General features: G+C 41.2%; 1 protein-coding gene across 5 annotated transcripts in view; it reads left to right on the forward strand.

Annotated features, from left to right (window-relative positions):
* The window catches only part of LOC111840283 (serine/threonine-protein kinase MRCK beta-like), a 94157-nt gene that overhangs the window by 15800 nt on the left and 63043 nt on the right, over positions 1-15314 (forward strand). For all 5 annotated transcript variants that reach the window (XM_072702884.1, XM_072702886.1, XM_023804933.2 and 2 more), the window contains exon 2: positions 7880-7971. In XM_072702884.1, coding sequence (XP_072558985.1) covers positions 7880-7971 — 92 coding nt within the window. The remainder of the gene's footprint in view (positions 1-7879; positions 7972-15314) is intronic.

Genomic DNA, 15314 nt, shown 5'->3' on the forward strand with positions numbered 1-15314 from the left:
ATACTTCCGAACGGCACTTTTTATTTTTATTTTTATTTAAACTAAAGCAGTTTGCAAAGTGCCTTCAATTGCAGTATATGCCATGTTCGGCCAACTTCAGGGCTAGACATAAGCCGCGGCACCGCGGCCAATGGCCGTCGTGCCTTTCAAAATTGGCCGCACGCCTCCTCAAAATTGAAGTACCTTACGGCCAAGATTGGCCTGCCTTTAATGTTTGTCTGGCCGTATGCCCCCTTTTTACCGAAAGTAACGTTCATTACACAAAAGACTTGCGCACGACACGGTCCACTTTACCTCGTCAACAATCGATGCATCTGTACTGAACCCGAACCCAACCTTCGATACGAGAAACGAGGTCGACCCGCACATCTCGTAATTCCCAACTACTGAATGAACCGCAATGAATTCTGGACTAATACGATCATGTACATGTTCGTCGCATGATTGGCTGGTACGGTATGTGTCGTCCAGCCGACTATGGAGCCACAGCAATGACAATGGTGCATCATCGGGGGTTACGTTTTTTGATTGGAAAAGCCATCCGACGGTTTCCGAATAACAGATAGGTGTCCTCTTCGGTAATCATCGTGTAGTTGTCGTCTGCTGCTTATGCTGTCACCATGCCTCGCAAAGATTGAGAACGTAAAAGAAAGCAAGCTGAACTCGCGGCTACTGCCGCAAAATGTTGCAAATTATCTACTTTGTTCAGGTAAGTGTCAGATGGTGTTGTAAAAAAACATTTGCCGAGGCAGAGCAGATTTGACTCAGAGAAGTACCAAGCTCTGCTGGGAGGATATAGGACTGGTAGCGTGCAGTGTGCAAAAAACGAACGTCAAGTCAATTGTCATGTACACTAAAAGAATACGGGTGTTCTGAGCAAACAAATACAAAAAAATTGACGGCTCCTTTATTGTTGGATTTTGTTTTTTGAAATAAAGATATATATATATCTATAAATATATATATATATATATTCTGTCTCAAATCGAAGGTCGTATTGCGTAGGTTGTCTAAACTTGGTAATTACAGTAATTGGTAATTAGTGACTCAGTATTGGCCCAATGCCTTTTTGGAAAGTTTCTGCTTTTTTGAAAATAAAAAAATGCATCCTTTATGGAAATAAAATTCCTCCACAAGGCCCGAGGTGTCCTATGAAATTTAAATAAATGAAAAAAACATTTTTACTCCAGATTTTGGCCTTGTGCCCAGGCTTAATGGCCTTGTGCCCTAGAAAAAATATGAATAGCCAAGGCCAAAGTGGCTGTGCCCTCCTAAATCCTTATGTCTAGCCCTGCAACTTGGTATGTGTGTGTTAACCAGCGCGAATGCATTCAGCGGCTATTGAGAGGAGGGGAGGGGGCGCGTGAGCGTGTGCGTGCGTGTGCGCGCATGCACGCGTGCCTGCGCTGTAGTGGTGCTGTGTGAAGTGTGGTGAATGAGGCGAAAACCATACTGTTGGTATCAATAATGGTGAAAATGAGTATCTAATCAGATACTAATTTTTTTATATCGATTAGTATCTGAAAATTGATTTTTGACAACCCCAGTGTCTCATTATTTTCAACTCCAGTGTCAGCTATATCTTCCGTTTCTGATCTTTTGCAGTACATTTTTAGCGGCGCAGCAGTGAAAAACCCTTACCCCTCAAACGGTTTCCACTTTCCGAACGGCTATTTAAACCGGTACTGCAGTATAAGAACAATTCACATCATGACAATAATAAAAAATGGTTTTCGGTATAAACCGGTATACCTCCCAGCACTAGTATCAATCAGTTATGTGTCTTCAGATCTTCAGATCCTCAGATCCTATTGCACAATGATATAGTTTTATGTTGTGGGAACAGGGATTATCCAAACATCTCAAATATACCACATTCTTCCCATGAGATCTGCAGAGCCCTGGGAACCCAGGGAAGTTATCCCACTTATGGCACCGATGTGGCAGGTTACTTTGTTGTTCCTGCGCTGTACCCCTGCTGTGCACAATGCATTTGCTTGCTGTGTTGTTGCAGTCTGCAAGTGCAAGGCATACCATGAGTAGAAAAAGCTGGATGGGCCCCCCTAGATCGTTTCTCCTCTGTGTCATGATTTGATGCAATGAAAACCTGAAAAATATCAAGTGCAGCATTCATTCTTATGTCAGGTTAGCATCTTGGATTTTTATACAATTTGCATTGGTCAGCATGGAACCATCTGTATACTGGTTCTTTCCTCCCTTTCAGTCTAAGCTTGAGATTACCCTCCCCACAGGTATCCACAATTTCATGTGGTCCTGTCCAATTTGCATACCAAGGCTCTTTCTGGCAAACTTGTGTTTTACAACATCATCCCATTGTACTTTGTGTTCCTGGTAGGTATTTCCCCAGTTATGATTTTCAGATAGATTCAAATTGTCTTCCAGAATGCTCTGGACATTTTTTGAGAACATGTCATGTTCTGCCCAATCTTGGATGAATTGTGAAGGGCTTAGCTGTGTTTGAGTGAAAACGGGGCCTGTGTCTGCTAGCCACTTGTCACAGTAGCCTCTAAGTGTAATTTCAACACTAGGTCTGCCTAACTCATCTGGTTTCACATCATTACATTTTTTAACACGGGCAAGGTACCCCTGTGGCTTCTAATAAGCATTCTCCTTGCATCTGACACATGAATCAGTCTGAGTAGCACGCTGATGTGCTACTATTTCTTGGATTTCATGTAATAATTTGTTCATATCTTCGTAAGTCATAGTTGGTATTGATGGGGTTGGTTCCTTCTTGCATCTAGATTTCCCATCTCTCTGCACCCTTATTCTACATCCCGCTGCACCTCTGCCATTTGACCAACAATCCTTCTTAAAATGACCTATCTTTCCACAATTGTGACAAGCATCTTTCCTAGCAGATTTAAGCTTACCTTCCTTCGCCATTTGTCTCCTTCCAGCTACTGAGGAGATTACAGATGTAGGTAAAGGTCAAAGAAGGGCTGGGCGATATCATATTGATATTATATCGCGCATGCGCAATAATCACCGGACGCCAGCTTTTCGGTGCTATACGGACATTAATTTATGCCCATAATTGGGTAAGAGGATTAGTAGTATGGCTTAAATATTAATGAGATGCATTTTGTGATACCCAAAAGTTAGTAATCTGTATAAACTTTATGTTTCTTAAATTTGATTAGCGGAGCACCCCACATAATACTGTTTTGGTATGCTACGGTTTCGTATACCTCAGTGCAATAATCACTGAAGTCACGGTGAAGAAGAGCAGCCACGACATATTTTAAAAGAGGAGATCTTGTGGATAAACAAGGTTAAAACACGTCGGTGGTGTGGTGGTACTTTTTGCAGTTCAAAGTCTGACACATTTATGAAACAAGGATATGCCGTATTTATTCTAATAATGACTTTTGGACGTCATACAAAACCTCATTAATATTTTAGCCATACTACTAAACTGCTTAAATTGTGGGCGTAAATAAATGTCCGTATATCACCGAAAAGCTGGCACATGGCCAAATGTTGCGTCTGTCATCTGAAGCCCTAGTGATTATTGCGCATGCGCGATATAAAATCGATACGATATCGCCCAGCCCTAGGTAGGGCTGGACAATAATTCGATATCAATATATACCGCGATAGAATTTTTTTCGATAACGGTGATACTATTTTTAAACACATTTCCGATATTTCGATATACATTTGAATATTATATATATTCACCGGCTTTTAAAAATGTATCACAAGTGCTAAACAGCGCGTATTCAAATCGCATTCGCATGGTAATTTGCTGAACAACGCAGCTGTGAAACGTGATCCAGGTAAAACTTTTTTAGACAGCATAAATAATATTGAAGCATTTGTTTTCAAGCAGACTGTTAAAGGCAAAAGCAACAAAGCATTTTAGACTTTGTAAAGAAACCATAGTAACCACGTGTATGATACTTTTCAGAGCTGTGTCAGAGCGAAATGACTCGTGAATTTAATTTTGACACTGGTTAGCTTTTTGTAAAAACGAACTACAGTACACCCCGCAGGTTTTTTGTGATTTTATGAGCGATCTTTGTGTTTTCAATGTTGCAGAATATAATTAAAGGTTTGTATCAAGAAACGACGGTGGTTTTTATTGTATACTGGTAAATCTCTGCTGTTAGTTGGTGGTATGCCTTTTGTTAGCCAACATGTATGTCGGGGCCGGCTCTACGCTGGGGCAACGCCCCCTTAAGCAAACGTCCTGCCCCCTTAAATCAAACTTTTAGAAGTTGAGGAAGAAAATAATAATTACCCACAAACTGAATATGGACAAGATTTACTACAGTAGCTGAAAAATCCACTGAAAAAGACACAAACGAGATGATAAGTTTCACTTCTTGTTCGCTCTTTCCCTCCGCGTTCTGTTTGTGCGCGTGCTCACACAGCACTCGGCAGATCCCCCACTCACCCTCCCCCCAGCTAAACATCCAATCACTGTTAGTATGCAAATGAGCCAGTTTCTCAGTAGGCAGGGCAGAGCGAAATGAGCTGCGTGATTGCGGAAGGTTTAGAGGAAACAGCAATCTCTCTCGTCAAAATCATAGCGACTAGTGAGATCATGGTTTGAATTATTTTTGTCTATTTGGGGGGGTCTTGATCGTGGGGTACTGTACCCCCCAGTACCCCCCGATCAAGACCCCCCCCCAAATAGACAAAAATAGCAGTTTGGGGGGGGGGGGGGTATTAACATTTTTCTTGTTGTTTTTTTTTTTTTTTTTTTTTTTTTTTTAAGAAAGATAACCTCACCTTGTAGGAAAATTTTATGTAAAACGATTTTAGACAACCCTAGTGTGGATCGTACCATTTGAACCACCTTGGCGCTAGAAGCAGCTTAGCCAGTCGGTTACGTCATTCATTCTCATTGAGCGACTTGTTCGTTGTGATTTCAAGATTCTTTATTCGTCACATACATAGTTATAACAAGTACAACATGTAGTGAAATGAACCCTGACCGATCCTATTTTTCAGTTTTATATTTCAAGACTCGGTGAATTGATTTTTTCTTTTTCATAACTTAGCCTACCCTTTTTAGTTTTGGTGATATTGGCAATAGTGAAAAGTGTTTTGTTGGGTTCAAATATGTTTGATATAGGCCATCCAATTAAGGTAAATGTCTTGTTTTTAATCTGATGAGGAATATTTTATTTTATTTTTTGTTTTACTTTTCAGTTTTCCCCCTGAGGGATTGCCACCTTACTGTGGTCAGGGGCTTTGCGTGCCTCAGTGACCCTAAGAGCTACACCAGCAGAAGCTTAGCCTTCAGGTGGGACACCCAAGTTGGACAGGTCTTAGGGCAGAGGCCTGACAAAGTGCAATCCAATTACATGACAAAAACAGTTATCCAGAGCACCACCCCACCCCTTTCCCGCCTTTGTCGCCACCATGTGCCCCCTTCACATTTCTGTCTGCCCCCTCATATATGCATGTCTAGAACCGGCCCCGATGTATGTACATATTTATAGCATGCCGATCGCGTCAAACAAATCGCGGCAATTCCAAAAACCCGTGCATGTACATTCTCAGTTATTAACGCACATAAATACATTTCAAGCACATGCTAATATATTGCTGCCATATTGGTTTTCGGTTATCTCGATCATCGGTTATCTCGACGCTTTTTGGCAACCCCCTAGGCCGACGACATAACCGGGTTCGACTGTATATGAATAATCAGCCTGTTCTAGTTTAAATGGAAATATATTATTGTTAATAAGCTGAGTCTGAGAGTTTTATTTATTTGATAGTTTATTTCACATTTCTTGTTTGTAAAGGCTAAATACAAATAAAAAGTGAACCTTTTTTTTTTGTACTGTTTTTATTTAAAAAAAAAATTATATAATTTTAATAGGAGGAGCCTGGAGGTATTATAGACTTTGCAAATTCAGTTTGAAGACATCCATTGTGCGTGTCCTCGGCAGTTTTTTCCTGAGGCTTTTTAATATTGTCCATATCGATATCGGAATTATATCGTATCGACCAAAATTAAGAAATATATCGTGATATAAATTTTTGCCATATCGTCCAGTCCTAGCCCTAGGTCAAAGTACCTTCTTTTTTCTTCAAATTCAACATTAGCCTTGCAGCATCATTTATTATTGGATCATATTATTGAATTCCTGGTGTAACAGTTAAGCGATTAATTTAAGCCACATGATTTTCCCCTATTTCTGATTGTCTCCAGAATTCTCTCCCAGTTTGGCTGTGGATTGCCAATCATGGCTAATAATGCCGCCTCTCTCTCCTGTGCATTTGCCCAGGCACCAGTAACAGCCGTCTTGAAATTGTCAGGACAGGCAGGTCTGCAGGTTCAGTTAACTGAATTATTCGACAGCAATCATGGTCATCTAGACCGTTTGCTCTGGCTTGTCTCTGCAGGAGCCAGGATCACATACGCCATCCCATTTACCCACATTAGCACATGTCAGAAACACACCTCCTGTCTGACGGTGATGTCGGACAGAATTTTGTTGTCCGGGATTCCCTTGTGATGTCATTTCAACATGGCGGCTTACACAGTTAACTGTAATTCTATTTTATAAATATTTTAAAATGTTTATTTTAAATGTATTAATAGTTATAAATGTATGTGGCTGATTTAGAGAATACCATATCATGACCGTAAACAGTATCCTAGCATGCAATATCAGATTTTTACCAGACTTGTTAGTGTCTTTGTTTGTAGTTTGTTTGCCTCTCGAAAAAAGAATATCGCTATGGATCTACTAAAATATTTTATAAAGCTTTTAATGTGGTTTGACTAGTTCGTGGTTGTTTGTTTGTCTCTCGAAAAAAAGAATCACTCCAAATCTGCTAAAATATAAAGCAACAACACACAACAGCGTGCTCATGGAGGCAGCCATATTTGTTCTAAGATGTGTAACTCGACTGCGAGATTGGTTGGACGTGACGTCACGCACCTCGGAATTTCCGACTTCCGAGAGATAATAGAATGCAGGATTAGCACCTAGTGGTGCCAAATAGAACCCCCATTCTCTCCCTGACTTCCCCCATGATCATAAATTGCTAACATTGTCTGTATTCAAATGATCAACTAAGAACATGGGGGCATCTTTATTACTTTTCCTTACAATTGCTATTTATTGAATTCTATTTCAAAATACAGTATAGCTGTTTAAAACACTTTTAAAATTACAGTACTGTACAAATAAAATCACTGAACTGTGTAACAAATATGCTATAATGCAATATTGTATATAAAATATAGTTTATTGTGGTTTCACTGCTGCATCTCGTTGGCTCGCTTTTGGTGGTTTGTCATAAGCTTTGATGAGTCTATATTTGTCATTGAGAGAAAATGACTTTCTTTTCTATAGGCTATAGGTCACTACTCTGACCAGCCGCTGTGTGAGTGCCATTTGACTTGTGTAAGTCATGGGGGTGTCGTTTTTTATCACCTCCCCTCCCCCCCCCATTGCCAGTGGGCTGAACAAAAGCTGGGTTGTGTTGAGAAATCCCCGTCAGATCTGGATGCTGTGGATATCTGTGCTCGTGTGGTGGACACGAGCAGATGGGCTCGTCCAGCCAGGCCACCCCCCGCTCCATGGACCGCTGAGAGAGGGCCTTCCTTCCTGCACTGACACAGGGACAGGAGACAGCTTAGTCACTGTGTGCCTCCTCCTCCAGCTCCTCCTCCTGGGGTCTGTGGACTGGGGGTTTCCCTGCCCCTGGGCCTGGTTCTTGTACCCATTGCCCCAGGGCCTGGTTCCGACTCGCCGTCTCCGGTGCCCCTGGGCCTGGTTCCGACTCTCCGTCTCCGACATCCCTGGACCTGGTTCTGACTCGACGTCTCCGACGCCCCTGGGGCTGGTTCCTGCTCACCGCCCCCCTGTCTGTCTCTTCACAGTGAGACCATTCACCTCCACGGTGAAGGAAATGCGTCTGCGCAGGGATGACTTCGAGATGCTGAAGGTGATCGGCAGGGGGGCCTTTGGAGAGGTGAGTACAACCCAGGAAGTGCATGGAGGGGAGCATGTTAGCAGATGTGATGGACGGCTGTATGTTCCTCCCTGGCTGGAAATACGATGGCAGGAATGCAGACTTGCCTGTGTCTGTGTGTGACTCTGTGTGTGTGGATTATGTTTATATTACATTGTGGGGACCAAATGTACCCCACAATGTGATTAAAAAAAATTCCATTTTTCAGGTCCCTGCAAAGATCTGTGACTGCAATAAAAAAACAAAAAATGCAAAATGTCTCGTATTTTGTTTGGTTACTTGTGGTTAAGGTTAGGACTGGGTAGGGGTTAAGGTTTTCATATTGGAGTTTTCCCCATACTAATGAATGGAGAGTGCCCACAAAGATATCACAAAGATAATGTGTGTGTGTGTGTGTGTGTGTGTGTGTGAGGGAGAAACTGACATCTTTTTCCCACATTCTCCTCTCTCATTGCTGACCTGTCCTCTGCTGCCTGGTCACCTGACTTGTCATTTCTTCCCTGCTCCTCAGCCTTTCCTTGGTCTGTTTCTGGCTGGTATCTCTGCTACGATGTGCAAAGACAGCCACACAAGTGCAAGGGTGGGGGGCAGAAGTGGCATGGAGCCTATCCCAGGTGGCATAGGGTACATCTGCGATCAGATGCCTTGTGCCTTGGCTGTGATCTCATAGTGCAGCTATGAGAACTAAGACATAAATAGAATGTAACTACTACACACATAAACACAGTATTTACAGGACATCTTAAGACAATGAGACAGAGACAAAGACATACAATTGACCACCTGACTGGTGAGGGAAGATTTTTACTTTCAATTTTGTATGTATGTGATTGCACAGGGGGTTAAATTTAATCCTAAAACATTTTTACTCTGTCATAGAAAAAAAAGAGCTTACCTAGCTTTGCAGTTTTTCCATGTTTTGGGAGAATTATTATGTCCTGTCCATTTATATAAATTAAAAGAAATATTTAATAATATATTAAGTACAATTTAATTGCTAATTTGCATTTGGGTATGGGTGGTTTTATTTCAAAACTACAAAAAGTGAACAGTGCACTTTTCATTTCAAATTAAACGCAGGGCTACCAACTTTGGTCAGCTGACTGGAGTGAGATTTTTAAATCGAGTCTGCACACACATTTACATGTATGTAACAGTTTCTTTACCTTGAAAATGGTCTGTAGAGTTTGCAAACTACTCCAACGCCTTTGTAAATAATTTTAGGTTATATTGGAATATTATATTGGAAGACTGATTTACAGTCAATTCTTACTATCTTTTTTATGTGATTTAATATTTGTTGATGTTTTATGTGCAGATTTATAAATTTGGTTATTTTACAATTTGCTATAATGTTTTTTTTTGCAATCAAATACAATACTTTATGAACACTGTTAAAAAATTTAAGTCAAGGGAGGTAATGCTAAGATTATACAATTCCTTGGTGAGACCTCACCTAGAATATTGTGTGCAGGTTTGGTCACCATATCTTAAAAAGGACATTGTGGCCTTAGAAAAGGTGCAGCGTAGGGCCACAAGAATGATAATGATAATTGATACTTTATTGATCCCCGTGGGGAAATTGTTTTTACGCCTCCCTCAACTTGCTCTTTGTAGAGCAAGCTGTCCGCGAAGGGCAGCCACCCGTAGTGATTCCTGGTCTTAGAGGAATGTCATACGAGGAAAGGTTAGTTGAGCTAAATCTGTTCAGCCTCAAGCAAAGGAGACTGAGGGGGGACATGATCCAGGTCTATAAGATTCTAACAGGTTTGGATGCTGTTCAACCGAATAGTTACTTCAGCATTAGTTCAAATACAAGAACTCGTGGCCATAGGTGGAAATTAGCAGGAGAACATTTCAAACTGGATTTAAGGAAGCACTTCTTTACACAGCGTGTAGTCAGATGTAACCCAGATAGTTAATCTAATATTCTAGTAAGTGTCTAATATTTATATAAAATACTTAATTCATGCTACTGAAGAACTAAAAGAAAAAAAAAAGGAAAAACTCATTAAGTGATATTTATTTATGTTGTTATAAATAATTAAGAGAAAGACAGGAGGTCAGGAGGAGACAAGAGCATGGAGATCTGTCGTACCAACTAGCATTGCCAGCTGACCTTCGTAATATGGTCTTGAGAGAACTCCATGATGAAATGGGTCACATGGGGATAGAGCGAACTCTCGACCTCGTTCAATCAAGATTCTTTTGGCCTAGGATGTGCTCAGCAGTGGAAAAGAAGATCAAAACCTGCGAGCGTTGTATTCGACGACAGACTTTGCCAGAGAAAGCCACTCAATTGGTAAATATCAGAACCAGCAGACCGCTAGAGCTAGTTTGTATGGATTTCCTGTCACTAGAGCCAGACCGAAGTAACACCAAAGACTACTGGTGATAACCGATCATTTCACCAAGTACGCCATTGCCGTACCAACACGGAATCAGAAAGCCCAGACAGTAGCCAGATGTTTATGGGATAATTTTCTGGTGCACTATGGATTCCCAGAAAAACTCCATAGCGACCAAGGTACAGACTTCGAGTCTCGCACAATTAACGAACTGTGCAAAGTGACTGGAATATCCAAGACTAGAACCACCCCCTACCATCCGAGAGGCAATCCGGTAGAACGCTTTAATCGGACACTTCTACAGATGTTAGGAACCTTAAACAACAAGGAAAAATCAATATGGAAGGATTATGTCAAACCTCTAGTGCATGCATACAATTGCACAAAGACTGATGTGACAGGATTCTCTCCATATGAACTAATGTTCGGGAGACAACCGCGACTACCGATTGACCTTGCGTTTGGTTTACCTGTGGATGGACAGTCTGAATCCCACTCCAAGTATGTCCAAGATCTCAAGAACCGACTGGAAGACAGCTACAATGTCGCAAGGGAAAATGCTGAAAAGGTAGCGGAACGAAACAAGAAGAGGTACGACAAAAACATTGTTGTTTCCACTCTTGAAGTCGGCGATCGTGTGCTTGTGAAAAATGTCCGTCTAAAAGGCAAACACAAGCTGGCAGATAAGTGGGAACCTGATGTTTATGTGGTAACAAAGAAAGCAGGTGATTTACCGGTTTACACGGTAAAGCCCGAAGGGAAGGATGGACCTCTGAGAACTCTGCACAGGGATCTGCTCCTGCCTTGTGGATTCCTGTCGACAAGTGCACCTGACAAGCTTGTTGAAAGAAAAGTGAATCGGAAACCTAAAACTAGAAGTGCTGGGAAGGTTGAAGAGTTTGAAAGTATGAGCGAACGTTCAGAATATGAAGATGACCCAGTTGAATATCGTATCCCTGGAAGGTCCTTTGGGATTGAAACCAGAATTCTGTCGAATGCAAAACCTGTTCCTCCTCCCAAGAGTAGAGAAACAATCCACGTACCTGGTGCTGAACCTGTGGTGGAAGAGGATGAAGGACGTCCTGCTTCGACAGAACCTGTTGATCATGGAAATTTACCTGAAATGGAAACTTCTAATGCACAAGAGGCCGATCATCCTATCCAAGAGCAACCAGTAGAGAGTAATCTATCAGATCTGCTGGAAGTTGGAGTTCCTGTTGGAAGCTCAGTTGATGAATCTGGAAAAGGAATTGCTCAGAGAGATTAAGGGAAACCAGAGCTAGATAAGATTTTAACAACTCTGAGCTATTAGTTAAGTTCTCCCCAAGCGAGCTCGATGGGCCGAATGGCCTCCTCTCGTTTGTATAGTTCTTATGTTCTTACTATAGATTTCTTGCATGAGTGGAAGGCAACCCTGAAAACGTATGTTTTTTGTTTGTATAAAAAGAACTTTATACAGTTGTTAAATAATGTAAAACACCAATAACTACGTCTATTTATCAAACATTTGAAAAAATACTGTGTTTGAAAACTTTTTTGGTTGAGGGTGTTAGATTCGCTGCTGTTATTAACACTTATTTATTTGTGCTAATGCCACATTAGCGCAAATAAAAGGGCTGCTTAAGCCGAAATACGTCTTGCTTGGGAGCTAACTGGGTGATAGTGTTAGCTGGGTAGTTGTGCCTTTTACCACACACCTTACATGAAGGCAGCGGTGTGTATGTATGCTGATTTATTGAATATGTTTTACTTTTTAATTTGCTATTTTATATAATCTGGTTAATTTGTTTAATTTGTATAATTACACAAAATCTGTTTATTTTCAATTTGTTAATTTGCTATTGCTATACCTCATCATAGTGTGTAATTAGAAAAATCACACAACGCAGATACATAAACTATATAAGGATAAGTACTCAAATTTCAACTGAAGCTTTGAAGAAAATAAAATGCTTAATTTTTTAGAAATAGGGTGTTGTATAATTAGGCTGTATAATTCTCGTGGTGTTACCGGTATTGTGCAAATATATATCTTAAGTACAGTAACACCGGTAGTGACTGTGACATCGGTGTACCGCCCACCCCTAATTCATTTTATAGATTATTTAATGTATGTTTCTAAATCAGTTTAAAGTTTATCTCCACAGCTTTTGCATGAGCACTGCAAACACTCCTTTTTTGTTTTATAAATACCCCAGTATTTATCACAACAGATTCACTTCTCTACTCCTACTATATTCAAATATTTTTTTACATTTTCATGCCATCCTGATGTTTTTGTTGTATCTGTTCTTCTGACTAAATCTCAATAATTTTGCTTAGTTTATCATTGTTTTTTGAGTTCGCAACTATTTTCAAGGCAACATTTGTATTGTATTTGCGTAACAAATAGTCCAAAGAAAGCATGTTAAGTCCCACCTCCAAGTACCTGGAACTTTTGGTACTGGTGCTCAACCGGAAGTCAGTGGAAAAGCGAAAGAACTAAAAGTACCGTACCAAATGTACTTGGTTTGGTGGAAAAGCATCCACAGATGTTTGGCAGCAAAGGCAGAGTGATCCTAGTGGTCCAGTGGTCGTGGTGCATGTTAGCACCAATGACATAAGTAAAGGTAGGAGGACTGTTCGGCAGGAAAAATTAATAGAAGTTGCAGGTAAGATTAGAATGAGAACGCCCATGGTGGTATTCTCCAGAATATTTCCCGTGCCACACACGAGCCAGGCTAAGTTAGCTGAGATAAGGAGATTTAATGCGTGGCTAAAAGGATGGTGTAGGAAAGAGGGGCTCAGGTTTATGGGGCACTGGAGGACATGTGGGACCTAAAATGAAGGAGAACCAGTGTATTGGAGAAGCGTATGTGTTAAGTAGTTGAGGAGTGTTTAAACTAGGGACTGTGGGGACAGGGAGGTTGGTTAAGAATATAGGTGGGGGGAGACGGAAAGCCCCAAATAATGTTAAAAGTGGCAATTATTAAAGCCCCCCCCCCCCCCCCTTTGCTGTCTGTACTTAAATGCTAGAAGAATTAGATACAAAATTCATGATTTAGAGGCTTTTATTTATTCAGACTCTTACGACATTATAAGAATAACATAACAAATAATAAAAAAATGAGTTATTTACATAATTAGACAACAATTGGGTTAAAGCGAGTATGCCAATTTAAACAGATGCATCTTGAGTTTTGACTTAAATAATGGAAAATAGTCAATATTTCTGATAACGTGCGGAAGTGAGTTCCAGAGTCGGGGAGCAGAGCGACTGAAAGCTCCGTTTCCCATGGTGATGAGGTGAGCAGAGGGAACAATAAGATGGGTGGCAGATGAGGATCTGAGAGAGTGGGAGGGAGGGGTGATGTGAAGCAGGCCACATAGATAGGGAGGGGCAAGATTGTAAATGCTTTTGAAAGTGAGAAGCATTATTTTGAATTCTATTCTAATTTCTATGGGCAACCAGTGAAGCTGTTGAAGGACTGGGGTGATACGTTCCCTGGAGGGAGTACGAGTTACGATTCTAGCTACAGCGTTCTGAAGGAGTTGGAGTTTATGGAGGGACTTGTTGTGGAGACCAAAAAGAAGAGAGTTACAGTAATCAATCCTAGAAGTGACGAGGCTATGGACAAGGATGGCAGCAGCATGGGGAGTGAGGAAGGGATGGAGTCTGTTTATGTTGTACAGATGGAAGTATGCGGACCGGGTGATATGATTAATGTGTGACTGAAAAGAAAGAGTACTATTAAGGATGACGCCCAGAATCTTAACCTGGGTGGAGGGGTGGATAGCGGAATTATCAATTTTGATGGAGAAACTGTGGGATTTAGTTAGAGTAGAAGTTGTACCAACGAGTAGAACTTCAGTTTTCTTGCTATTGAGTTTGAGAAAGTTCGAGAAAGATTTAATCTCCATTAGACAGTCTGAGAAGGAAGAGGGTGGAAAGGAGCAGCTAGGTTTGGAGGAGATATAGAGTTGGGGGTCATCAGCGCAACAGTGAAAATTCATATTAAATTTCCTAAATGTGTGGCCGAGAGGTAACATGTAAATAATGAATAAATGGGGCCACAATATTGAACCCTGGGGAACACCGACTGAAACGGGAAATGAACTTGAGGAATGAGATTTGAGTTGGATAAACTGAGTGCGGCCAGAGAGATATGAGGTAAACCAAGCAAGGGGAGTATGACTGATGCCAATGGATGACAATCTATTCAGAAGAGTATTGTGAGAAATAGTGTCAAAGGCTGCGCTCAGATCCAGAATGGTGAGAAGACCTGAATCAGCTGCCATCAGGAGGTCATTGGTGATTTTTAGTAATGCTGGTTCTATACTATGGAGGAGGCGAAAACCAGACTGGAATTTTTCATAGAGGTTATGGTTACTAAGGTGTATGTGAAGCTGGGAGGCAACAACTTTCTCAAAATTTTTTGAAATAAAAGGGAGGTTTGCCGCCATGCAGTAGGCAACGCCTCAGAACCACACCAGCCCCAGTCCCCAAGAGGTCTGACTCTATTAGCTCTCCAACGGTTTCGACTCTTCTGGGGATGAGGCTCCCAAAGGCTTTCCTCCATCCCCTTCATGGTGCATGCAGGCTTCCTGCGGGCGGCTGCAGAAGAGCTACTCCCGCGGAGAGCAGAAGAGTATCGTTCTTGTTTAAATTGAGCAGTTGTGAGTTGTTTTACAGTGGCTGGAGTGCCAATCACACCACAAGCCCCCAAAGAAATTGTTTTCCTGCAAGTTGGAGGACCGCTTAATGTCATACCCAGGACAAAAAAGAGATGAGGGATATTATTTGCTTACCTTTAACTTTACTATTCCAGAAATCCTTATCTGCTGGCGTGGTACCTTCAGATTAGAAGCATGCTAATATAACAGCCATATTCAGAAAAGGGGATAGAAGCAATCCATTGAACTATAAGCTAATTAGTTTAACTTGCAAAACTGAAAAAGTAATGGAAGCTCTAATCCAAGCGAAAATGGTAGATTACCTGGATTGAAATGACATTC

This window comes from Paramormyrops kingsleyae, chromosome 19 (assembly GCF_048594095.1).
Source record: "Paramormyrops kingsleyae isolate MSU_618 chromosome 19, PKINGS_0.4, whole genome shotgun sequence".
Taxonomy (NCBI): Eukaryota; Metazoa; Chordata; class Actinopteri; order Osteoglossiformes; family Mormyridae; genus Paramormyrops; species Paramormyrops kingsleyae.